At 52.2% G+C, this 23,596-nt stretch overlaps 11 protein-coding genes across 11 annotated transcripts; 6 read left to right on the top strand and 5 right to left on the bottom strand.

Moving 5' to 3' along the window:
• Positions 1 to 145: 145 nt before the first annotated feature.
• NEUTE1DRAFT_149716 (uncharacterized protein) lies at positions 146 to 1,391 on the top strand (the record flags this gene model as incomplete). The annotated part of the gene is made up of 3 exons (XM_009857460.1): positions 146 to 183; positions 263 to 518; positions 570 to 1,391. 3 exons carry the CDS (start codon positions 146 to 148, stop codon positions 1,062 to 1,064), a joined length of 789 nt encoding a protein of 262 aa, XP_009855762.1.
• A 165-nt stretch (positions 1,392 to 1,556) lies between these two features.
• Positions 1,557 to 2,779, top strand: NEUTE1DRAFT_132856 (uncharacterized protein; the record flags this gene model as incomplete). The annotated part of the gene is made up of 2 exons (XM_009857459.1): positions 1,557 to 1,752; positions 1,854 to 2,779. 2 exons carry the CDS (start codon positions 1,557 to 1,559, stop codon positions 2,741 to 2,743), a joined length of 1,086 nt encoding a protein of 361 aa, XP_009855761.1.
• Positions 2,780 to 2,865: 86 nt separating this feature from the next.
• Positions 2,866 to 3,555, bottom strand: NEUTE1DRAFT_114124 (uncharacterized protein; the record flags this gene model as incomplete). The annotated part of the gene is made up of 1 exon (XM_009857458.1): positions 2,866 to 3,555. One exon carries the CDS (start codon positions 3,553 to 3,555, stop codon positions 2,866 to 2,868), a length of 690 nt encoding a protein of 229 aa, XP_009855760.1.
• Positions 3,556 to 5,532: 1,977 nt separating this feature from the next.
• On the top strand, positions 5,533 to 6,161 carry NEUTE1DRAFT_105112 (uncharacterized protein; the record flags this gene model as incomplete). The annotated part of the gene is made up of 3 exons (XM_009857457.1): positions 5,533 to 5,653; positions 5,776 to 6,012; positions 6,052 to 6,161. 3 exons carry the CDS (start codon positions 5,533 to 5,535, stop codon positions 6,159 to 6,161), a joined length of 468 nt encoding a protein of 155 aa, XP_009855759.1.
• Positions 6,162 to 7,673: 1,512 nt separating this feature from the next.
• Positions 7,674 to 9,374, bottom strand: NEUTE1DRAFT_52699 (uncharacterized protein; the record flags this gene model as incomplete). Its single annotated transcript, XM_009857456.1, has 2 exons — positions 7,674 to 9,055; positions 9,257 to 9,374. The coding sequence occupies 2 exons, from the start codon at positions 9,372 to 9,374 to the stop codon at positions 7,674 to 7,676; spliced, it is 1,500 nt and encodes a 499-aa protein (XP_009855758.1).
• Positions 9,375 to 11,497: 2,123 nt separating this feature from the next.
• NEUTE1DRAFT_118635 (uncharacterized protein) lies at positions 11,498 to 13,330 on the top strand (the record flags this gene model as incomplete). Its single annotated transcript, XM_009857455.1, has 3 exons — positions 11,498 to 11,598; positions 11,661 to 12,801; positions 12,885 to 13,330. The coding sequence occupies 3 exons, from the start codon at positions 11,568 to 11,570 to the stop codon at positions 12,961 to 12,963; spliced, it is 1,251 nt and encodes a 416-aa protein (XP_009855757.1).
• A 17-nt stretch (positions 13,331 to 13,347) lies between these two features.
• NEUTE1DRAFT_52493 (uncharacterized protein) lies at positions 13,348 to 14,296 on the bottom strand (the record flags this gene model as incomplete). The annotated part of the gene is made up of 3 exons (XM_009857454.1): positions 13,348 to 13,640; positions 13,851 to 13,922; positions 13,993 to 14,296. 3 exons carry the CDS (start codon positions 14,294 to 14,296, stop codon positions 13,348 to 13,350), a joined length of 669 nt encoding a protein of 222 aa, XP_009855756.1.
• A 1,042-nt stretch (positions 14,297 to 15,338) lies between these two features.
• On the bottom strand, positions 15,339 to 16,371 carry NEUTE1DRAFT_90058 (uncharacterized protein; the record flags this gene model as incomplete). The annotated part of the gene is made up of 2 exons (XM_009857453.1): positions 15,339 to 15,928; positions 15,989 to 16,371. 2 exons carry the CDS (start codon positions 16,362 to 16,364, stop codon positions 15,339 to 15,341), a joined length of 966 nt encoding a protein of 321 aa, XP_009855755.1.
• A 497-nt stretch (positions 16,372 to 16,868) lies between these two features.
• On the top strand, positions 16,869 to 17,721 carry NEUTE1DRAFT_114118 (uncharacterized protein; the record flags this gene model as incomplete). The annotated part of the gene is made up of 3 exons (XM_009857452.1): positions 16,869 to 16,903; positions 17,047 to 17,328; positions 17,418 to 17,721. 3 exons carry the CDS (start codon positions 16,869 to 16,871, stop codon positions 17,719 to 17,721), a joined length of 621 nt encoding a protein of 206 aa, XP_009855754.1.
• A 332-nt stretch (positions 17,722 to 18,053) lies between these two features.
• NEUTE1DRAFT_149710 (uncharacterized protein) lies at positions 18,054 to 19,698 on the top strand (the record flags this gene model as incomplete). Its single annotated transcript, XM_009857451.1, has 3 exons — positions 18,054 to 18,418; positions 18,540 to 18,868; positions 18,991 to 19,698. 3 exons carry the CDS (start codon positions 18,280 to 18,282, stop codon positions 19,210 to 19,212), a joined length of 690 nt encoding a protein of 229 aa, XP_009855753.1.
• A 312-nt stretch (positions 19,699 to 20,010) lies between these two features.
• Positions 20,011 to 23,563, bottom strand: NEUTE1DRAFT_125653 (uncharacterized protein; the record flags this gene model as incomplete). The annotated part of the gene is made up of 5 exons (XM_009857450.1): positions 20,011 to 21,478; positions 21,533 to 22,637; positions 22,693 to 22,899; positions 23,073 to 23,139; positions 23,535 to 23,563. The coding sequence occupies 5 exons, from the start codon at positions 23,561 to 23,563 to the stop codon at positions 20,205 to 20,207; spliced, it is 2,682 nt and encodes an 893-aa protein (XP_009855752.1).
• Between the last annotated feature and the right edge of the window lie 33 nt (positions 23,564 to 23,596).

Below are 23,596 nucleotides of genomic sequence, written 5' to 3'. Positions count from 1 at the left end.
GGGGGGGGGGGGGACCCCGATTCCCGACATCCACGGCCCCGTTTGAGTCGGGGTCCTCTTCTTGTCATGACTTATGCTGAACATGTAACTTGAACTATTTCGGTTCTTTTTCTAAGTATTGTGTTGATTACGGAATTTTTTCAGAATGATTATCGAAGGAAGGACATTTGTCGTCTCGGGCGGGTACGTATCAGTGATGACATCACATTCAAAGTCGAGTGGGTTCTTTTGACTGACAACTATATACACTATGTACTTTCAGTGCTTCTGACCTCGGCCGTGCCTGTGTTCGGGACATTGTCAAGTCGGGCGGTAATGCTGCTGTCCTTGACATGAACGAGGAAACCGGAGCTGCTCTGGCCAAGGAGCTTGGGTCATCCATCCGCTTCTTCCGGTGCGACGTGACGGACACTGAGAACATTGCGTCCGTCGTGAAGTCAACCCTGGAATGGATCAAGGAGACTGGGAAGCCTCTCGGTGGAATCATCCCCGCTGCCGGGGTTGAAAGTCCGGGTTTGGTAGGTGTTCCTGCCATGTCTCCGCGTTGGACTTGAACTAACACTCGCCAGATGCTTGACAAGTCCCTGAACCCACTTTCCTTGTCGTCCATTGACTTTGTCCTCTCCATCAACCTCCGCGGTGTCCTCGATCTCGTGCGCCAGTTCCTTCCTGCTCTCGCTTCTTCCCCGGCCTACGGTCCTGACGGCGAGCACGGTGTTATTATTATGGTTGCCAGCTCTGCCGCCTTTGATGGTCAGATGGGTCAGGTTTCTTATGCCGCCAGCAAGGGCGCTGTTGCGGCCATGACGCTGCCCATGGCTCGGGATCTATCCCGATTTGGAATCAGAGTCGTCACCATTGCGCCGAGCATGTTTGACTCGGCCATGACGGCTATGATGAGCGACAAGGTGAGGACGGGGTTGAAGAAGGCGATGGAGTTTCCTTCACGGGCGGGTCAGCCAGAAGAGTTTGCTTCTTTGGCCAGGCAGGCGATTGAGAATGTCATGTTGAACGGTGTAGTCATTCGGCTGGACGGCGCCACGAGGATGCCCAGCAAATTGTAACTTTCACCATCTACAAAGCCTCACTCAAGTGTTTCTTCAGTCTGCTTGATGGCATTGCTCCAAGTCTCTTTACAGCCATGCTTTGAGACAGACGTACCACCTGAAAGAATAACTTCAGCCAGTGCGCATCCACCTTGATGTGGATGTGAATGTCTTAACAAGGGAGTCCAGGAAGCCAAACCCGGGGTTGAGCCGGAGCCCACGGGATGGACAAGGGGTAAAGTGGGGGCCGTGCGTCTGAACTCCCGACGGTTCGGAACAACCCGACATTGCGGGGTATGAAGCTCCAAGTGGGGCATCTAGATGACGGCATCACCAGCGCGCGGGTGTCGGTTTGCGTCGGTTTCCTTTTGAGCCAAGTTCATCCCATGGGCGCTTTGTCACCGTGCTACGACGAGACCTTCAAAAAGATCGGATCTTCCCCCCTTACTGTCATATCGAATGTCGCTCTTGTCCACATCTCTTAGACGCGGTTCCAGGCGCTTCGCAACAATGTCCTCTTCTCCACTAAAGGTCGCAGTCCTCGATGACTACCAGGGCATTTCGGAACCAAAATTCAAGGCTCTGGACTCGTCAAAGTACGAAGTCTCCTTCTTCAAGGACACCCTCCGCCCGTATAACCATCCCGACACTAGTCAAGATGTGAAGGATCAGCTTGTCAAGAGGCTGGAGCCCTTCACTGTCATCTGTACGTCCCTTTCGAATTTGAAATTCCTTTCCACTTCTTCAACTCCCTTGCATGAAATCACCCATTTAATCAATTGACACATAATACACACTCTCTCACAGCAACAATGAGAGAACGCACCCCCTTCCCACGCGAGCTCATCTCCCGCCTTCCCAACCTCAAGCTCCTCCTCACCACCGGCAACCGCAACCTGGGCTTGGACTTGGACGCCTTCAAGGAGCGGGGCATCCCCGTCGCCGGCGCCGTCGACAAATCCAACCCAGGTAGCGTCGGTTCCGTCAGCACCACCGAGCACTGCGTCACCATGATCCTCGCCGCCGCCCGCAACGTAGCCCAGGACGACCTGGCCGTCAAGACGGGCGGGTGGCAGACCGTTCCCGCCGTCAGCCTGCGGGGCAAGACCTTGGGTACTGTTGGCCTGGGCAGACTTGGCGTGGCGGTGGCCAAGATCATGAGTGTCGCTTTTGGCATGAAGGTCGTTGCTTGGAGCAGCAACCTCACGCAGGAGAAGGCCGACGAGCAGGCTGTCAAGGCCGGCTTGCCGGTGGAGGATGCGCAGACGGGCGAGAAGACGTTCAAGGTGGTCAGCAAGGAGGAGCTGTTTAGTACGGCGGACGTAGTGAGCGTGCACTTGGTTTTGTCGGATCGGTCAAGGGGTGGGATCGCCAAGAAGGATCTGGAGTTGATGAAGAAGACGGCCATCTTTGTGAACACGTCGCGCGGACCGCTCGTGGTCGAGGAGGATCTGCTCCAAGTGTTGGAGCAGGGCAAGATCAGGGCTGCGGCGCTAGATGTGTTCAACTTGGAGCCGCTGCCGTTGGATAGCAAGTGGAGGACAACCAAGTGGGGAGAAGACGGGCGGAGCAGAGTGCTGCTTACACCCCATATGGGGTATGTTGAGGAGGATACGCTTTCCGGGTGGTATGATCAACAAATTGAGAACTTGGAGAGATGGGTGAAGGGCGAGCAGTTGAGTTTGAGCTTGTATTAGGTCGAGCTTTTGGAGATGGATAATCAATAAGTATTTTTGACCCTCTTCTTCGCTGGCGGCCGGCTGATGATTATCGCGTAAAGCGAAAGCAGACGATAAACCCAGTCTCTTGTGAGCATAAGTCAATATCTTGCTCTCTTCGCCGGCCTTGATGAAGTCTGCTGAACAGGGGCAGGTCTTTCAACTTTTTTCTTGTAGCTTGGGCCTGGCCTTTTTCTGACATAGTGAGACCCTTGGCCAAAGTCCTTGACGCACTGCGCAATGTTCCGGTACAGAGGATTAGCCACCTCACGTCCACCATCCACCTCAACCGTGATCAGATATTCGGTGCTTTGATCGACATTAACCTTTACGTATGGCTGCGCCGCGTCTTTACCGTCTTCCTTGTCACTTGCCGCAACCTGTTGTTGATTGTTCTGGGCCTCCTCTTCTCGATCCCGCCTTCCCAACATGTAGCATTCATACGCCAAAGACTCGGGCTCTCCTGGGAAGTCGATGGGCTCGAGGTGACGGATGGGGTTTTTCTTGGGATCGACGCCACCGTGGAACATCATCCACAGGAAATTGGAGATATACCATCCCACAAAAGCCTCGGTTTTGACTTTGCGGTCGCGCTTCGCGTGGTAGATGTTGTAGAGAGCCAGTGCCGTAGCCTCCTTGAGAGCCGCGTTGTACTTTTCCGGATCGCTCATTTCCGGCTTGACTTTGAGGATGTCGGCCATGACGATAGAGCGCTGCAGCTTGATGATGTTCTGCACTTCTTCCATGGTGGGCACCTGTTGCTGTACTTTTTGCTGCTGCGGGATATCCATGATGGCTAGTATGTGACGCGGTGTCGAAAGTGATGGCTCCTGGGTTTTGACTGACAACTGATTATGATGAAAAATGGGAGCTTTGCGTTTTTTTTTTCATATAAGTCCTGAAAGTAGCAGAAGCTATCACCTCGGATATGTTGCTTCGAAAAGCGCTCGTGACCAGAATGCTTGTGTAAAGAGCTGCCGCTGTTGATGTTGTCGTTGTTGAAGTGTCGCTCTCGCCAGACCAAGAAATGTCAGTCAAGCTTGAGAAGTAACATTGCGAGATACAAGTTATATATGCAGCTACAGAGGCAATCGCAGCAAAATAGAACCGAGGAACTTGATCAACTGTAAGTTGTCCTGTGGAGTTTGGATGGAGTTTTGTTCACACCTTACGAGTGGAAAAAAACAATGCCAAGCATTCCCCCCCTCCCATCACAAACCCTAACCTCTACCTTCGCTCAAAGGGTTAGTTTCTACAGCAACAGGTTACTGTCAGCAAGTACGTTGGCTAGTAGTTTGAAGTGATAAGGGCGGGTATTGAGGAAACTTATAGTTAAAAAAAAAAGTTACAGTCGATGACCGTTAAAGTTGAAGCCGTAAGTACCGTACTCGTTATTTCCAAGACAAACCAACCGATGAGGGGCCAACCATGTCAACCGAGTAAAAGATAGGAAAAGAAAAAGTAAATTCCACCCGAGCTCGGTGGACGTGATATGTTTGACAAGAGTGGGATTCGAACCCACGCCCTTTCGGACCACGGATTTCTCAAATGAGGATTAAGGGTTAACCTTAACGTGGCGCCTTAGACCGCTCGGCCATCTTGCCTAATGTAATCTTCTTTTGAAATCTATACCTCTATATGGTGGTTTCAGTATTTGTCGTTTGGCCTCTAGGTCAAGGAGGGCAGCAATGAACACCAGTGCTGCTGGTAACCTTCGATTGCAACTGAAGTAGTCATGCGACGTGTAGTAAGATGTGATACTGATTATACTGTAGAAGAGACGTTAGTCTTGCTGCGTATCATTTCGAATAGAACCTATGAGCCTCTCGTTTTTGCGTTGCCACAGCGTCGGTGTAGGCGCAACGTTATCGGAATTTGAGGTCGACAAATGCTTCCCAAGGGCGACGGGACCGACGAAAAAAAGGACGAAAGCGGGGTTCTGCTTGCGTAGAATCGACCAGCTTTGATTGGTTGGTACCTTGCATAGCTGATCCACCTGCCCCTGGGTAAGGGTCCTTCCTCCTCTTCCTTTCGACAACTCACTGCGAACGAAGACAATCCGTACGACTTTCAAAAATGCACTACTAGTGCAACCACGAAGACCTAGGGCAGCCTAAGTCTGATGGGGTATTATAGAATTTGAGGGTATCGATACTTTCATACATTACATGTTCCTTCGCTATCATGGCCCTGCCGATGAACTACATAATTGACTGACGCCTGACTGAGTCCCCCGAGATGCGAATTTGGAGCAGGTGGGGCCCTTCGGCTACCGGCATTCTGCCCCTCGCATTTCGCCGTTAGTCATTTCCACCTTACCATTTTCGCTCTTCGTTCGGGTCAAACGGTCTTGGATCGAGCGGCGAGACCGTTGTTTGTGGGACCTTGTAATCCATCTTTGACTGTGCCGATATTCGTCGCATATCCATCTCGAACTGCCCGTCGCGACCCAGCTGTATCAAGCTCTGCTGGTCCATGCTCTTCCTGTCCGGAAGCTCATCTAAAAACCGCGGAACGAAACAACACGTTAGTGAACTGACTGGCAACAGGAAGGGGCGGGACGGGCAATGAACCACGGAAAGAACTTACCAAACACATTCTCCAACACCGATACAAAAACAAGCAAACCCAACAGCGCAGGAATAAACTGTCCATACGACCATTCCAGCTCCGAATCATCCTCCATCCATCCGTTCGCATGTATCCAATCCCTTAGCTCGACTGACGACACCAGCGACGCAAAGCCAACGCCGATATTCGCCAACAGCATGACAGTCCTGAGGCCCCACGACCACCGACTCTTCCTTGCTCCCTTCCCGCGCCATCGATGCGCCGCCATGGATAACCCAGCCGCAATCAAGATCAGCAAACTCATCAAGAACAGCGCCTGTCCATTTGGATGAGAATACTGGTCATACCCATCCACCAGCTTTAATCCGGGCGCCAGGATCGCGTGCTTGAAGAAACACTGCGCCGGCAAGATCTGCAAGGGAGTATGGTCCGCGACTGAGGGCATCCCTTTGCCTCCGACGGATCGACTAACAAAAAAGACCATGCCGGACAGGATGAGGTTGGTCAAAATGGTGACAACGCGCAACCCGTCGGCAAGCAGGCGCCGACGATGAAAGTACTTGCAATGTACGAGCAGGGCGTTGGCGTGGGTGACGGAGCAGAGGACGAGCCACTGGCCGATGAGATTGAGGTGGTAGGTCGAGAAGGAGCACCAGGTCTTGAGGGCCGCGATGGAGGTGGCCATGCCCAAGACGAGCTGCTGGTCGGACCATGAGATCAGGATGGTATCGGCGATGTTCCACCAGTGCTTGGTCGAGTGCTTCTCATGGTCGCCTTTATGACTTTGGCCGAAGATCTCATGGCATTCGACGGAGTGGATGAATAACGCCAGTAATGTCGAGGCGGCGAAGGATATGACGAAGCCGACCAAGGTCTGTTACATGTAGTATACATTTAGTAATTGTAGGTCAAAGGTGGGTCGAATGACAACAACGAACAACAACTAAACAAACAAGAAATAGGGTCGAAAAGATAAAGAGGGGAATGATAGAGAAAAAAAAAAAAAGGTAAATCGACTTACACCGACACCTGCTACATCCGGGTTAGGTTGTAGAGACTGCAACTCCTCCTGGAGCGCAACACTTGTAAAGCCCAGTATGTCGTCCGCTACCGTACTCGTATTGTCACGAAAGCCGGCAATGGAGTAGTCGCAGTGGTAATATTCGTCCCCTTTTGGGGCGCAGGTCGATAAGTGGGAGCCCATTGACGATTGACGACCGTACTAAGGGACCGTACTGGAAACCGTAAGGACGACGACGACGACGACGACGACTCACTGCCAGAACAGGAGGAGCATGGATGTCGGTATCAATCAGGGCAGGATCGATATGTCAAACGCGACCCAACTATCCACTGATGTGCTGCTCAAAACGAAGGACTTTTGTGAGAAGGAAGGATTGAAGAGAAATTGCGCGGCCATCGGAGCGACAGTGAGTGAGAGAACAGGAGGGGACCGAAAGGGTGCCTTTGGGGAGAGGGGGGAAGGTTCAAACAGCGCCAGGGATGGTCAAATACCAAGCCATGTAATTTTAAATGTTGGCTGATCCTAGTCTACTTCGGTCCACAGTGACCAGGGTCTGTCCTCCTTTTGGATTGATCCCTCGTGGCCATCCGAAAGTCTAACTTGATTGAGCTTGTCTAGTGTAGGTACGTAGAGACCTGGAGCGACATCCCCTGGTCCTGGCTGTGATCACGGACATGGGCATGATGTCCAGACACCCGTGGGATGGATGGCAGAGGCAGATCACTAATGTAAGTTCATCCCCATCGGGCGGACAAGATTGATAAAGACAGCGTCTATATCCGTCATCACAGTAACTTGTAAGCGGACACTTTTTTTTTGTTGAGGTGAAAGTACCTGTAGCCATTCTTCCATATAATAGACCTGAGCCAATGCAACAACTACTGACAATACGTACATACAAATCGCTCTATTTGCATAACCATAGCAGAGCATCATAATGAGCAGCCAAACGCCTGGTATCTCGCCATGCCGTTTATGTGCTTGGATAGCGCGCAAAAAGGCAAACCCGCTCAGACAAAAAGTCATCCAAGCTCACAACATCATGCGCCCCTTTTGCAAACGCCGCAGCCGATGTCCCAAAATCCTCTTCCTGAATATCCACCGGTGCGGACCAATTGGGGGATAAAAGTCAGGATAATAGCTCCTTCTCAGTATCCTACTAAGTCTTCTTGGATAGAAGTCAGGGTAAATCTGTCTCGAGACGTTTGCCTTCGCACCCGAGCAGCCATCATACCCCCTTCTCATGTGGTCGTTGTGTCGTACGCGACCGATTTGTTCTGCTTGCTAGCAGAGCTGCTGTCGATCAAGTCCATCCTACTCCTTCTTGACAACCGTGTTTCCCCTGGAATCACCAGATGGTCCGCGAGGGGGCTCGCGGCGGGGCGTATTGCACGGCCTGTAGTAACTTGAATCAGGTCGGCCCGGGTACTGAAAATAGACCGGCGGCGGAGTGAGCCTTCCACGTACTCCAAGAGGTGAACGGGCCCGGTAGCTAGCAGAAGTGTTAGAATGGCGGGTTGGAGGGGAGCGTGATCTGGCGCGGTCTTTCTGAATGTGCTGGGAAGGGCTTTGGGAAGGCCTTGTAAGACGAGCCCCCATGGCTAGTCCCTCAAAAAAGGCTTTGCAAACATCAGGACGATCGGTATAGTTGGGAACCGAGGGCCCGATGTAGTTCTGAAGCATGATCAGAAGCTTGAGCCGCTCACTCTCCTCGGTGGTGCGGCTCACAGCAACATCCAAGATGCCTGGCTCTCGTTTGACTAAGGACACGTTTTGACGAGAGTTGTGCTGACGAGATTTGTTCTGGCGAGAGTTGCCCGTTGACGTGGCTGAGAAACCATTGGCATGGCTGGTCGCAGAGGCCTTGGAAGACGCTGGTGGACGGGACCAGCGCTCCAGTTTTCCCCAAAGCTCCGAGTCCCTCAGCGCCTTATCTGCAACAACCGCCTTTGCCATTTGTTCTCCAACATACAAACCGTCAGATTCGACCATGGCGTCTCGGAGCTTGACGTTGAAACTGCACTTGCCGCCCACATTTGCACCCAAAACCCATTCAGGGTTAAACCCAAGCGACTGACATCTCAATGACAGTTTCTTCTTAGCGTTTACATCATAGGAAATTGAGGCCTCTGGCGCTAACAAAGCCTGAGGCTGGTCTTTCTTCGGTCCCCTTGGAACGTTACCAAAGGGGACGTTGGTAGAGGGGCGGCCCGCGCTGGTGCTGCGGGTTTGGAGCGTTTGGTCATTCGCGTGCTCAGAGGATCCAACAGAAGGTTTAGCCACTGCAGCCGTGGCTACCTTTACCTTCGCCTTGACGGGGGCTTGCAATCCCCCAAAGCCTCCGTGCACATCGCCCTTCACACGCTCCTGGCTCTGTGAGAAGAAGGTATGGCCAGCATGGGATGGGAACACTGGCTGAGAGCCGCCCCAGCTACCCGGGGCACGTGGAGACTTTGTACCCATTAAAGGATTGGCCAGAACAGAGTTTTTGAACCGATCCTGAGGTGATCCCGGCACGAGTTTTGGACCGGCCGGCACCTGTGAATTGAGGAGAGAAGACAAGGGATTTTTGATGCCAGGTAGCTCTTTAACGACGTCAACCTTTCCGGGCGCAGGGCGAATGGCCATTGGCCCTCTTTGACTGCCATCCCACGGCGAACTGCCGGCGGTGGGGGTGGAGGCGATTTCACCTGGCTCTGAGACCTTTTAGTACTGCGAGCACAAAAAGAAATCAAGACATGAGCGGAAAGAGGTAACAAACCGAGCTCACTGCTTGAACCACGGTCCGAGACGCGCAGGGGAGGAATATTTTGGAACGTAGGAACAACTTCTACGGTGGTTAATCAAAGAACTAGAGGGAATGAGAGTGATAAAGGAAGCAAAGGAATATCCCATACCGGTTCCCTCCCTCCTGACCGACGGGAGCGACGTCTCATTGCTGCTGCGCCCGGTTGAGAGTGGGTATGGCGCGGGCAGCTGGGCTAGCAGCTTGTCAATCAGATCGTCGTCTGGCATCTTTTTAATGATGTTATCTGTTACGCTTCTGTCGTGTCGCGTCGGGAATAGAGTCCTGATTGCTAAGACGAAGACGAAGAATTGGTGATGGAAACGGATGTGCCAAGAGGAAACCAGCTCAGATTCTGGAACAAGGTGGGGGAAAAGCAAGAGGCCAAGGTTCGGTGGAGATTGGGAAGGCGCTGCCGTCCTAACGTCGCTGCCCTTTGGAACAACAGGTAAGGAAGGTACGAGGCCGGGAGTGGCCTAACGACGGAAAACCGGACGAAACGCAGGCAGGAGAGCGGGCCACCCGGGTCTGAAATCAATACGGCGAACTCGGTAATGACTGTACCGTGACCTCTGCCTCAGTACCCTATCATACTCATCCTAAGTGGCATTGCACAAGACAAACAGACGCCAGCCAAGCCATGGGACCCAGGATGAAATATGAGGAGCATGTTCAGTATGAACGCGGAAAACATCAGGTGGAATATCCAGCGATATCATCCTTCTCCGGCTGTGCCGTCATGCCCTTATCCCAAAGAGACTTCGTTGTGCATTTTGCTGCGTTCGTCGCCTCGTGACTCGAGAACAAATCTAGCTCAGGTTTCGTCGTACGCAATTACTTCCCATTTCAAAGCAACCCATGAGGTTGTTTCGCGGGTAGGAGATGCTATGTGTGAGTCTGGCATCCTCAAATTTAACCGAAGTAGCTCGCAACTTCCATTCGATTGACACTCGAGCTTGACAAATGGCAGTATCCCCATGCTCGAAATCATAATAGGGGAAATCGACCTGAGCGCAAAGACATGTGGAAAGCTGCACAGTATCAGTGCACCGCAGAGAGTCTGTTGTCTCGGTAGTTTGAATAGACGGACAACTACCATATAAACTATGCATCAAGAGCCCAGTCCACGTTGGGAACGCCCTTGGTGCCAGAGGGTATGCGTATGACACTCGCTGATGGCCAGGCCCCGAGGCAGCAAATATTCCATCAGATAGCTCAGTTAGATGCTAACTAATGAAGCATTAAATGATCATGGTGAGGTAAGTACTTTGAAGGTCAAGGAGGCTTTCCAGAGCTGTTGTGTTGAGGCAAGAGAAGGCTGGTTGTTCGAGAACCAGAGTCCTCGGACTTGCGCCTGGGGCCATCGCTGCCAGATGTGAACATGACATAGTGTTATCCAGCCAAGAGTGCCCAAGAGTCAGAAGTATGAATGGAGAAGTTGCCAAGATCCGCGCGCGATGTTGTGGGGTGCAATGCCATCGAAGTGTCCAACGTGAAGGATGTTGTCGTCGAGTTAAGATGTCTTGGCGAAGTCTACAAAGATGCTCATGCATTCCATGTCGACCGTCGGTTCCTGTACCGATTGGTTTAACTTTGTCCCGAAGTGGGGCTGCTGCGGTTGGCGATGGTCAAGTCCATTGCTCTGATTTGCTGTTTCAGATGGTGAGGGGATATAGACGCGGAAAGTATGGTAGGATGAGACTGGAAAATAGGCTCCGAATGAGATAACCTGAATCATTGAGACCCCATAAACTGATGCTTTTCCCTTCCGCCATCCGAGAAGGGATTGCCCTACCATTACGCAACTGGCCCCATCATCACCGACGGCGGTTACACATGCTTTCGCCTGCGGTGCTTTAGTTGCTGAACTTTCTCGTCCGAGTACCAAAGGCTTCACATTGGCAACTATGAATGTATCTATGAGGACAGATTTGGTCGCGAAAGTGTTTGACTGAAGGACCGACAATACATTTAGATATCAAGCACTGTTGTTGAGGATCAGGGAGACGGTAGGTAGCTCACTCACTCATCGTTTCAGTTATGGCGGGGTTGCCTTCTAGATCTTGGCGCCAAGGCTCCTCTTTCACCCTCTCTCCCTATACCATATGGTACACTTGTGCATAGGACCAAAGTTTAATGGGTACTATTTTGACGAAATAGGTTGGATATGCATTAGTGTATAAGGGTGATGGATTTGTTGTTTATGGACGATGAGTTGGCGATTCATCAGCGAGTCGTCGGTGTGACGTAATTGACTTGAAGCTATAGTCATTTGTCAGCATCAACACCCCGCCATTATTCCCGCAGTGCTCGAGACAACAAACAAGAGAAACGAAGCTTGATATTAAGCTCTCCTTCTCCTTCATACCACTGTGATAGCATCAATTCTTTGCCTCAAAGTTCACACTATCCATCAAACCATCATGGCTTCAGCAATCGTCCTCGGCGCGACCGGTAAGCCACTCCTGCGTTCATCACCCGCCATAACTCATGAACTCATCACGTTTCTCCCTCAGGAATTATCGGCCGCGAGTTAATCAAGGAGCTATCCGCCCACCCGTCCCAATGGAAGTCCATCCATGCTCTCTCTCGCTCCAAGAAGGAAGACTTCGGCAACCCTAGCGTCCAGCAGCACCACATCGACCTGCTCAACTCCGCCCAGGACATGGCCAAGGACCTTTCAGCCATCCGCGACCTAGATGCCGTCGAGCACGTCTTCTTCTGCGCCTGGCTGCAAAAGGCCACAGAGAAAGAAAACGCGGACGTCAACGGTGCTATGCTCCAGAACTTCCTGGACGCCCTTGAAATCACCGGCGCCGTCTCCAACCTCAAGCGTATTGTTTTGGTCACCGGTTGCAAGCAGTACGGCGTGCACTTGGGCCAGGCCAAGGTCCCGATGCTCGAGTCCGACCCTTGGTTGCGCGACGAAAGCAAGTGGCCGCCCAACTTCTACTATCGCCAGCAGGATATCCTCACGGCCTTTTGCGGCGAGGGAAGCAAGCACCCGGAGATCAGCTGGACTGTGACCTACCCCAACGACGTCATCGGGTACGCCAGCGGTAACTTTATGAACCTGGCTACGGATATCGCCATCTACGCGGCTGTGAACAAGGAGCTCGGTCGGGATCTGGAATTCCCAGGCAACGAGACTTTCTATACCAAGTTCGACGTCTTCACCAGCAGCAGGCTGCACGCGCAGTTCTGCGTGTGGGCGGTGCAGGAGCCCAAGACGGCGAATGAAGGCTTCAACGTGTTCAACGGCGACGTGCAGAGCTGGCAGGATCTGTGGCCTAGAGTGGCGAAGCATTTCGGGATGAAGGTCAAGGCGGACCAATTCGCTTCTCCTGCTCCCAAAGATTTGGCGAATCTGGTCCAGCTCACCGAGAAAGCGCCGCAGCCCGTGACAATGCTGGCGAAGGAGTTGGGACTGGAGGGAGCGAAGTCGATCCCGCCCAGTCAGCTGGAGCAGAGGATCAGTTTGGTGAAGTGGTCGAAGACCGAGGAGGTGAAGCAGGCCTGGAACAGGCTTGCTGACAGAGAGGGGTTGCAGAAGGATGCTTTGGAGAAGGCGACTTGGGCGTTTACTGACTTCATTTTGGGGAGAAACTATGATGTGGTGGGTAGCATGAGTAAGGCCAGGGAGGCTGGGTGGACTGGGTACGTATTCATCGTCACTCATTTTTTTTCTCTTTCTTCCACGATGATGGACATCCGCTAACGTTAGATCTCTCTCATATCAGATACATGGACACGTGGAAGTCGCTGTCGGACACTTTCGGCGAACTTGAGGAGGCGCGTGTCATCCCCAAGACTCATTAAATCAGCACTACGTGATGCCGTAGGCGAAGTAGTTAGATAAAAGCTCTAGGATGCCGCTCGTCCAAAGAATAAGACAGTGAAACCAAGAGGGGATTAGTTGTCCACCGTTTTAAGATAGAATGAGCGGGTAGGAGATTTTAGGTATAGCGAGACACCGTAAACGCTCGGTTGAATACCACCAGCCAGCTGCGTATAGCAACGGAAGTTGCGTGCCGGGTGAACGACAAGAGCACCAGTACAAATTTGGAAATGCTTTCGACTGAAGTCGTAGGTACACCAAGAATTGGTTAGGGTTGGGTATCTTCCATCATCTTCCATCTTTCGTCTTCAACTTCCGATCACATCAGACGGCCCCACGCTTTCAGCCGTCACTGCATCAATAAATCATCGGGGAATCATCGCAAAACACCAATCACTCGGTTGCTCCTTGGCAGTCTGCAAATTGCTCTTCAACCAGCACCGGTGTTTGTTGCCCTTGTCACCATCCAGATAGCCCCAAGAGCAGCCGCTACACCTCTCCATGGCCGCACAGGCATCGATACACTCGGCCATATCGCCGGCGAGGAAGTTGCCGAGGTCGTCTGCGGTGTAGTCGACTCCGCAAAGACGCAAAAAGCTTTTTGCCAGCCCGGGAATCCTGTGCATCGTGTTGTTGGCGGCGGGACAATCGGAATAGGCTGTTGGTCTTGGTTTGTTGATTGATGACGTGGTGGTGCTACTTGGAATGGTTGTTGCGGTTGAGACTGCCGTTTGAGAATGACTGGGCATGAGTGAGGGTATAGTGATAACAGCATCTTGGATGCTCGATATAGGAAGGGCAGTTTGTGAACTGTTGCAAGTGTCAGCATAAGATGTAAGTGCGAAAACTCGAAAAAGCTGTACCGTACCTCGATGGTCCAGGTGCTGTTGAGCTGGACGACGACTTTGACGACCTCGATAAGCCAACACCAAGGCCCACACTTAGGGGAAGCACAATAACAAGCAGTATAACCGCTATAATAATCGCCCAGAGAACGCCTCTCCTTATACCCCATCTTTGTTGATACTTGCCGAGACAGCCTCGGGATTCTTCAGCCGGCGGTAGACTGCCGCCAACTGTAGAACGAGAGGCCGCATAACTTCCAGTTACCGATCCGCCTGCAGCAGCTCGCTCAGCCGCAAGGCCCTTTTCGTACTCTGGCGGTGTTGGTGATCCTTCACGAAAGAAAGTATACTGCGAGTCTTCTGCGTTTCCTCGCTCATCCTCCTGGTCATCATCTGCCCAGTATACCTCGGGCACCTTCCCCCGCGTGGGTGAGTTTCTTGGTGACGGTTTTGGTTGAGGTTGGTCCATGTGGTGTTGTGGTTGTTCTTGTGTAAGCGGACGCGGTTTTAGTCTTTAACTTGTGGGGACGAAGACGATCCCTGAAGATGCGACAGATCTATTGGGAATCGCTCTGGAGCTCTATGGTAGGGTTGTGGTGTAGGAGCTATGTGAGCGCTGAGGCCATCTCGCTCGCTTGTTGCCGTCTTTGAAGGTGTCTCGTCTGTTGCCGTAGGGGATCGGCGTTGTAGTAAACTCAGAAGATGGTACTGTCGGAATACGGCGCCGGTGGTTTTCGATTGCGCCGTAGCACATGAGCTGGAGAAGAAAAAAAAAGAAGAAGAAAGCACAGAGGCCATCCGGAGCGACAGACAGAACATCACTTGATGAGCATGACTCCGGCACCATGGTCTTCTGGAACAGGCGTTCGCCAAGGCCTCTCCCGAAGTTCCATTCCCTGTCCACCGCAATCTTGCGAAATTGCATCGCGACTTTTACGCTTTGACCCTTTGCCCGATCGGGAGTGTTTTATTGCCAAGGTGACATCACATGTGGGCTCCTTTTCTCTTCTCGCCCGTCTCCGGCGCCGCCAAACTCCTTTGCTGTGCATTTGACCGTTGAACCTCCTCAAATCTCAATGATAAGAAGGATACACGGGACATGTAAGTATAGCAGGTGCCCCTGTGCTATAACACATGTTATCGTGTGGTCCGATGGTGCTGGGGCTGTCTGCCCAGGGGAACCCAACGTCGACATTTGTGATCCTAGACCAACAATGCAACAGGCTATGGCGATGTGGATGTGATATGTAGGTTTTCCGGATCTTCGAGAGGGAAATGAGCGCAGCGAAGCCAGGCATAAGATGAGGCATCTTGATACCTGAAATCCCGGTTGTCTGTACTGCTCACGAAGTCAAGAGGACTAGGCGGCTGAGGGCAAAGTGATGTTCAGATTCGGCCGATGATAACGAATCCGGTATCATTAATGGGAGCGTATAACAAAGCCAACCATGAAAGATGAGTCTAGGAGAAAGATGATGAATTACCAAGCGCTCTGGGGCCCGAAATGACCATCACTCCTCAGTGGTCGGTGGCTTCGATTTTCTGCCACTGATCGGTTCCACAAGTTTCTCTGGATGTTTGGAGGACTCCGTATCAGGTTCCTTCTCTTCTGATGCTTGCTGCGACAACTTCAAGCCTTCCAATGCTTCAATAACGTCCGATGCCTGCTTCGATGCCTGGGAGGTTTCTTGTAGTGACGTTTTCGGACTACCTGGGATGTTAGGGGCGTCGTCGCCCTTCCGCCAATACATGGTCGTGCTGGAGAATATATAGTTCATGTCGGGAAAAGGGTACTTGGTGTAAGTGGCATCCATCTTGGAGATGGGACCAATGAACTCGTTGAGGCTGGGGTCAAAGTCGACAACCTTTTCCCATTCTTCCAAACCTCCACCGATGAATGTAGCTGGAAGTGTAGCCAGAGCAAGGTAATACGTGCGAAGCTCCATATGAATGCCATAGACCAAAGTATGTTCATCGACCATGGAAAATGCATCTGGGGTATCGGCAACTTCAAACCCAAGTTCGACACAGAAGTCCTTGTCGATCTGGGTGAACATGGGCTCCTGGATGACACGTTTGATTTTGTGATCACATTGAGATTCTGTCATACAGCATCAGTAATTGAAACCTCCCCAAGGCCATGGCCCACTGAGATACCGACCTAGGAAGTCTACAATGGCGCAAAAGGCTGCGGTCTGCATATGAGCGGTTCGCCTGGCCGCAAAGCTGCCATTGCTAGGATCATAGGGACCAGGCCCGAAACAAATGGCTTTGGTAATGAGTGGATGATTGGACTCGGATCGAGCAGTGGCAAGCAGGTCCTTCAGGGTCTTCCAGCAATCCGATATCTGCCACTCTTGTCTGGCCGTATTGTGATGCTTGTGGATGTCGCTGACGGTGAATTCGGGGTTTGGATTTGGTCGGATTCCTAGCCCGTTCTCCTTGCTCTCATCCACGTCCGTCTTGGGCTTCGGCACATTCCGGATGCGCCCGCGCTTCCGGCTTACTTGACTCCATTCTTCGTCTTGTTGTGGCATTTTTGAGTTCAAGTGTGATGTGCTGCAAACATTGACAACTGTCCATTATTGTCATCGGAACTTTGGGCGAGGGACATGCGATAAGAAGTGGATTCTGCCTTATCGGCTCACCGCCTGCTGAATGGCTTGGAGAGCTGCTGGCAGCCGAGAGCTCTTCCCTTGGATGGCCCAAGCTCCATTCCTAGAAGAGCAGCCCACAGCGGGAAAGCTCCTGTCGTTCGGGGGCCCTTGTCGCCCGCTGCCGTGCCTTTCCCGTCGTCATCTCGGTGATCTTGTTTTTGTTTCTGCTCGGAGGAGGTCCATGTGGTGTACGCTACTATGACTCCAGTCGGGTCTGATCAACCTGCCGAACTCGACGACGATCATTCCAAAATGACTTTCCCAGATCAACACTACTAGTGTGTCTTCTTTTTTTCCCTCTTCCTCACACTAAAAAAAGAATATTCTCTCTGCCGGCGGCGATGGGTGGCTTGTTCTCCCGCTACAACTGGCTTTTGGGCTACCATGGTGAGCATGGCCGGGAACCTACCTCTAGGTAGGTAAGCTTGACGCTTACGGTTGCACCATAACCTATCGAAAACACCTCCAAGATATCATCCCCGCTGCAAGTCATCATGAACTAGAGGTACCCCCCAACTTCTTCCAGAAGGTGTGTTGCGTACCTGTATCATACACTACATAGCGCCTCGCGATGGCTTCAACCATTTCCAAGAGCCGTGGCACATGGGTCATTTGCCTGCGCATGCGACATTCAAACACCCAAGAACACTGTTGACCTTCACACTTCGGGCAACCGCCAAGTACCTCTTCTTGCCTGTGATTGGACGGTCCCCCCGACTTTGGCGCTTAGCTCTGAAAAAGAATTGGTTGGATCTCGGACGACGGACGACGCCAACGGATCACACTGTAACGGGAGAGGGACATTCAGCGATCGACACTACACTACCGCAGGGTCAAGCCAGCTGTATGTACCTTTTTATTCCACGAGGGAACTTTAACAGAGACAACTCCGGTTGGATCTAATTGTTGACTCTTTTGATACTTTGATGCAAGTCCCACAATGTTCGATGCCATTGAAAACGGAGCATGGCAAAATCCATCCAGCGAGGTGGTAGCGGCTGCCGCTGATCAAGTGTTGGTGATAGTAGCATGCAGCACCGGAGGACGAGGGTTCAATCACATTGGCCGGGTCTTCGACATGAGTTTGCTCCGTCCTAGCGAGTCGCCTGCAGGACCGAGGCGAAACGGCGATCCCATTGGCTGGACAGTCATGATCACTAACAGGGGCCTCGACCTCTCTTCAGCCGTTTTCCCCTTTTCTCTCTTTTGCCGTCGTGAGATTCTCTCAACCTTGTGAGGAGAAGCGTGTGCCGGACTGGGGGTCACACCCACTGGGCAGGGGGGTTCAAGGCGGAACCCAAGTCGCTCCCGTCACCAACGGCCCCAGTCCTGTGTGCCGATGGGTCTCTGCTGAGTTGACAAGGCCTGGGCGGCTGCGGCCTGGCGGGATAGGAAGCACAGGATGGTTCGCATTGGTTCATGTCGTGAAATATACCTACCTGCCATGACCCGACTAGTCATTCTTTCGGTCTCTCTCCGAAATCCTTTCTTCTCATCAGCCCAAAAAACCCCCCCTTCGACATCAAGTCCGAATATCTGACCTGAAAAATCCATCAACTATCAACATCACCATCCAGAACATCAAAAGTATCTTCATCATCATACGCCAAGTACATCACACAGGTCACAAATCTTGGGTCAGCACAAATTCAGTCGACAGGGTCACGAAAAGCTAGCTCAGGAAACTCGAAAAGAAGAGGAGGACTCGACTTTGGTTCCGAAAGGGAGGAATACGTGAAGACTCCGGTTCCTCAAACACTCGACTCGATCTCAAACATACACATAGCTATACACCATGCTCACATCAACACTCTTCGCCCTCGCCAGCGCGGCGCTGGCTTCCGCCCACACTGTCATCACATACCCCGGGTGGAGAGGCAACAACCTAAAAGACAATGAAGAGTTTCCCTACGGCATGCAATGGACATATCCTTGTAAGTACTTATCCCATCCATCAGCCCATCATCTCGAACACCACTCCATCCCCACGCCCATCCCCATATCGCTCGCCAAACCCACCGGCTAACCATACCCTCTCCCTCTTTTCATATATAGGCGGCGGTCTCACCCTCACCCAGAACCGCACCTACTGGCCCACAACAGGCGGTGCCATCTCTTTCCAACCAGGCTGGTTTCAAGGCCACGCGACAGCCTTCATCTACGTTAACCTCGGCGTCGGCAACGACGGTCCCGACGGCGGGCCGAAGAACATGAGTTTCCCCATGGTCAGCCCATTCCAGATCATCGGGCCCGGAAAGAACCCGTACCCGGGCACCTTTTGTCTGCCGCAGGTGTCGACTCCCGCCGGGTTTGAGTTCAAGGAAGGTGATAATGCGACGATTCAGCTTGTGGAGTTGGCGATTCATGGTGCTGCTTTGTATTCGGTATGCTGTTTTTCATCTCCCTCTCTCTCCTTTTGGGTCTAATTACCGGCTGGCTATTGTGTCGAGGTGATCCACTGGATTGGAAAAAGTGCAATGCTGACTTCATTTAAAAATAACAACAGTGCGTCGACATCACCTTCGTTCCCCCCGGTGACCCGCGCGTCGCCCAAGTCAACGAATCCAACTGCTTCAACAGCACCGACCTCGGCGCCGCCGACCTGTACACCATCAACATCCTCGAGTCCGGCCGCGACAAGCTGGCGCTCACCAGTGCCGCTGCCTCGCTCGCCCGGATGGCGGGCTGGGTTCCTCTTGTTGCTGGTGGGTTGTGGATGATGCTATAAGCTGCGGCCCCGGGAAAAGAAACATCGGTTTGATGGATGATCATATGGGGCAAAATGAGAAGCGGGTTCGGATTCAAATGATACGATGACACTCAAGAAAAGGAGATGATGATTACTAAAAACACCGACTGACAACAACTCGATGAGGTCGGGTGGTTGGGTGACTGAGATGCGCTGAGATGAGATAATGCGAGGAGATAACAACCTTAAGTTGTCTGTGTGGCTGTTAGGCGCCAACGACAACAACGAGAAGTAAGGTATCGATATTTTGGAGGACGAATCGATTTGTCCACTAGGCGTTCATCTGGGAAACAGGAAAGGAAGGTGGATTGGAACCATTTTTTTGTTACAAGATTCCCCGGCGCGGGCGACGGCAGGCGCGCGTTTTCAGTTCTTTATTCTGTCGATTTGTATATACCTCTTTTCTCTTTCATCCTCTGTCATTTTCGCGACTATGAAATGAGTAAATACTGAACCCGGTTGGTATGAAGTACTGGCTTCTTACTTAGTGAATGTTTCCCGAGTGTACTGTTTGTTGCTTGACGCAAAAGCCTTCCACTTGACCACAATCACTTGACAATGACATTATTTCTAAGTTTATGCATTGACCATGGTTTTGACAAAACTCAAAAAGGTACCATCATCACAGATTTCACTCAACTGTTCGTCTCATCCGCTCACTGCACCGTTTGATCACATCAGATGATCGGTTCGGCGAACAGCCGGGCGCCTACTCGAACATGTCATCGAAAGATACCTACTGCAACCGCCGTGTACGTGGCGAGACGATAAGAACGTGGTAGCGCACAACCCATGACCAAGTGGTCAGAGTTCAAGATCATCTGTATCTACTGAACGTGGTCAGCTCTACGCCGGCTAGGCTCACTGGTGCTATATGGTAACTGCATTGACCGCCGTCAAATAACCCCTCCATCTCGACGTCCCTTGCTATAGTGATATTAGACCCATGCATTCACTCCTTTCCGACTTCCTCACGCCCGTATATACGAGAGACACTCCTGAATAACGTCCTTGAGGCGCTGCTCCCGAGTCTGCCCGATCACCGGAGTCAACCAACCATCAACTCCCTGCTTCTTCGCCTCCGCTACCGGCTGTGGGCCGATAGAAAGAACCATGCCGAGCGCCATTAGAGCGCGGAACAGGACTTCAGGATCCTTCTGCTTACGCACGGTTGCCTCGACAATCATGATGAGAAGCGCAATTTCGTCCAAGTTCGCATCCAACTTCCTTTCTCTGTAAAATAGGCAAGCAAAGTTGAAGGCCGCCGAAGTCAGGGCAATCTGGAAATTGTTGTTCTCGGCGCCAATCACGCCCTTATCCCCGTCGAGACCAACAATGTGTCCCATAAAGGAGAGAATAACGCCGGCCTTGCTGGCTACGAGCTTCCGGCCGTGGTCAAGCTTGAAGAGATTGACAATGGTACGAAGAGCCATCATGACGCTATTAGCATTTGCTTTTGTTGCGTCAACCTTGTTGGCGATAAAGTCGCTCAATGAGCCGTCTGCAGTTACAGTATCCTCCACGTCAAGTGCTCCCCTGACCGCAATGTCGATGATGTCGCCATAGCGGTCGTCTGTGATGGAAGCCGCGGCAGGCCAGGCGGCGAGGCAACGGAGAATATCTAACGCTGGCAGCCTGTCCGCGTACGGCCACTGAGTGACGAGTGTGAGGAGAATGGGTTTTGATGCGTCCAAGTTGGCCAACTTTCCGGCAGCAGAAGCTGGCCGAAGCAGCTGCTTGACAAGCTCCTCAAGAATCTCAACGTTATCGGGGTTCATCGCGATATGCTTGTTCCCGGCCTGAATGTGCTTGGTGTTGAGCGTCTTGAGTCTAGCAAGGGCCGGCTCAAGTTTGCCGTTAGTCAAACTGAGGAACTCGGTATGCGGCAAGTATTTAGGCTTCGCAGGTTGACTGTCCTGGCCAGGTATGTACCTAGAGTCGGTACCGTAAGGGTCGCTCGAGGGGGCCTCATTGGCCTGTCCTAGGGTGGCACCCTGAGTATTCTGTGTGATGAAGTTGGCGACGTTGTCGAGATACGAGATCGGGAGTTCATTGTCACCAAGGAACTTGGTGGCCGCGTCGTACGGATTCTGCGACAGGTTGTAAGGGAGCTTCAGTGGTGGCTTGCCATCCTCAATATCCACGTCGAAGACGTAATCGTACTCTTGGCCATTGTACGACACCTTTTTGCCACTGCTACCAGCAGAATCAACGACTGTTCCGACGTGGATCCACTGTTGTTGACCTGCGTAACATGTTAGCTTGGTTCACAGACTAAGGGCGGGCTAGTTGCACTCACCCATGGACCATTGGTAGGCGCCAATGGTGCCATCCTCCTCCCTAATCATCTTGATCTGGCCATCCTTGGTCCCGGAATTGGTTTGCATCCAGTCCTTGGTATCAAGCTTCTCCTTGTTGATATTAGAGCCGACCTGCTGCTGTGGGATTGCAGAGCTTCGCACAGACTCTTCAAACTGGGCGATGGTTTGGGTGTCCGCTGTCCGATCAGCGCTCCGGGTAAAGACACGGACCATATTGTCGCTGGCACCGGACACAATGTCGCCATTTTCGGGACAGACGGCCACAGTCCACACCGAGATGGCAGGGTGTGTAATAGTCTGGATGCATTCGGAGCCCCTCCAGATTCTCAAAGTGCGGTCTTCTCCAGAACTGACAATTTCGCCGGTAGGTAGGGCGGCAAGTGAGTAGATGAAGCTGTCGTGGCCCTGAAGATTTCCCACCTCTTTTCCTGACAACTTCCATAGCCGAATGACGCTATCATTACCGGCACTGGCGAAATCAGCACCGCTGGGATGTCCCTTCAGGCCTGAGGGAAGCTTGCATAATGCGCGCACAACATCACCGGTCCTGAGGGTGCGTGAAGCTTCAATTTCGAGGCCCGTAGCGCCTTTTAGTCGGAATATCCGTACGTTGTTATCGGCGCTGCCGGTAATAATGGTATCCGCGTCGTATGCGAGGACTGTCCAGACACCTCTGTTGTCCATGTTGTGGACGAGCACATGGGCCATCTCCCAAGTAGCAGTATTCCAAACGATCGCTTTGCCATCCCAGCTGCCAGAAACAAGCCATTTTCCGTCGGGCGAGACGTCGAGTGTGCACACATTGTGGCCATGTCCAACTAGGAGTCGCTCGGCATTAATATCAGGTGTCGCATTCGGCTTCTTGACCTCGATGATGGGCTCGGCGCCGCCTGAAACAACCAGGCCGTCGGGGTATTCGCCAGTAGGTGGGATGAAGGTGAGAGAGTTGATGTAGCCGTGACCTTGGCTAACGATAGTGTCGTCGAAGGGTGACTGGCTCGTCGCCTTGCGCCAAAGTCGAACAGTGTGGTCTCGGGAGGCAGAGAGGACGACGTTAGCTGCTGGAAAGCTAACTGCCCGAACCTGGGTGACGCACGTGTTAGCTTTGAATGACGGGCCTCTTAATCGCCGTACTGACATCAGATTCGTGGCCCTTTAGTTGGGCTGAGAGCTTGAACTCCTGCACCATCTTTGCTGTTGTTGTTGTTGGGACCTCGGCCGATAATGATGGGTTAGTTCCGGGGGCGGGGCTCAGTCGTGGCGGCGAGCGTGCTCCTTGAGTCGACAACGGGACAACGCTGGCGTACACGGGTCTCAGAAGGGCAATATAAGTCGTGGTTCGGTGCTCGAGCAGGTTGAGGGTGAAATAGCACGTAAAATGGAAGAGAAAGGGACGCGCTTGATTTGTAAGAAAACCGGGGGTATACTGATGTTGGGAAAAATAGAAGGAATGGGAATTGGGTCGAAGTTCCGATGGCAGGAGCGGTCCTCAGCTTCCTCCCTGCGAACCTCGCTGACAGATGACGAACTGGAGTTGCGGATACCGCCCGTATCGATATCGGCAGGGGCGGTTGGCGGGGCATCACTGTCGGGTCGTTGAACGTCGGTTGTGTTAGGTTCCGTCCTGTTGACGCACCTGGCAGGAGGCGGGGGAGCTTGAGCCACTGGGGCCCGGGGGGTTAGGTTCAATTGTTGATACAGTAGTATGGAAGTACGGACAGGAGAGGTTCGTCTAATCAATCCTTCCCTTGCCCTTCTGCTATGTACATTACTAGTTCAGGTGACTGAGCCTCGCCGGGCTGCAATCACGTCACTTTCATTTAGACTATTTGCCCCATCATTGTCGTTTGGAGGTGTCAAAATCCCGTCTTCAGGTATTGTAAAGGTTGACGATTGTGTACGCCTCGACTTACAAGCTCAGGTTCCAGACGTTGACTTATCATCACAGCGATTCACATCTCACTAAACCCTGCAAGTTACGAGTACTTAGAAACAACACCATAGTACATTATAGTGCAGGTAGTCGCCTTGATACTTCATGT

The sequence above is a fragment of the Neurospora tetrasperma genome (assembly GCF_000213175.1).
Source record: "Neurospora tetrasperma FGSC 2508 unplaced genomic scaffold NEUTE1scaffold_81, whole genome shotgun sequence".
In the NCBI taxonomy this organism is placed as follows: domain Eukaryota; kingdom Fungi; phylum Ascomycota; class Sordariomycetes; order Sordariales; family Sordariaceae; genus Neurospora; species Neurospora tetrasperma.
Note: the sequence above shows the minus strand (reverse complement) of the source record. Positions and strands in the feature narration are given on the sequence as shown.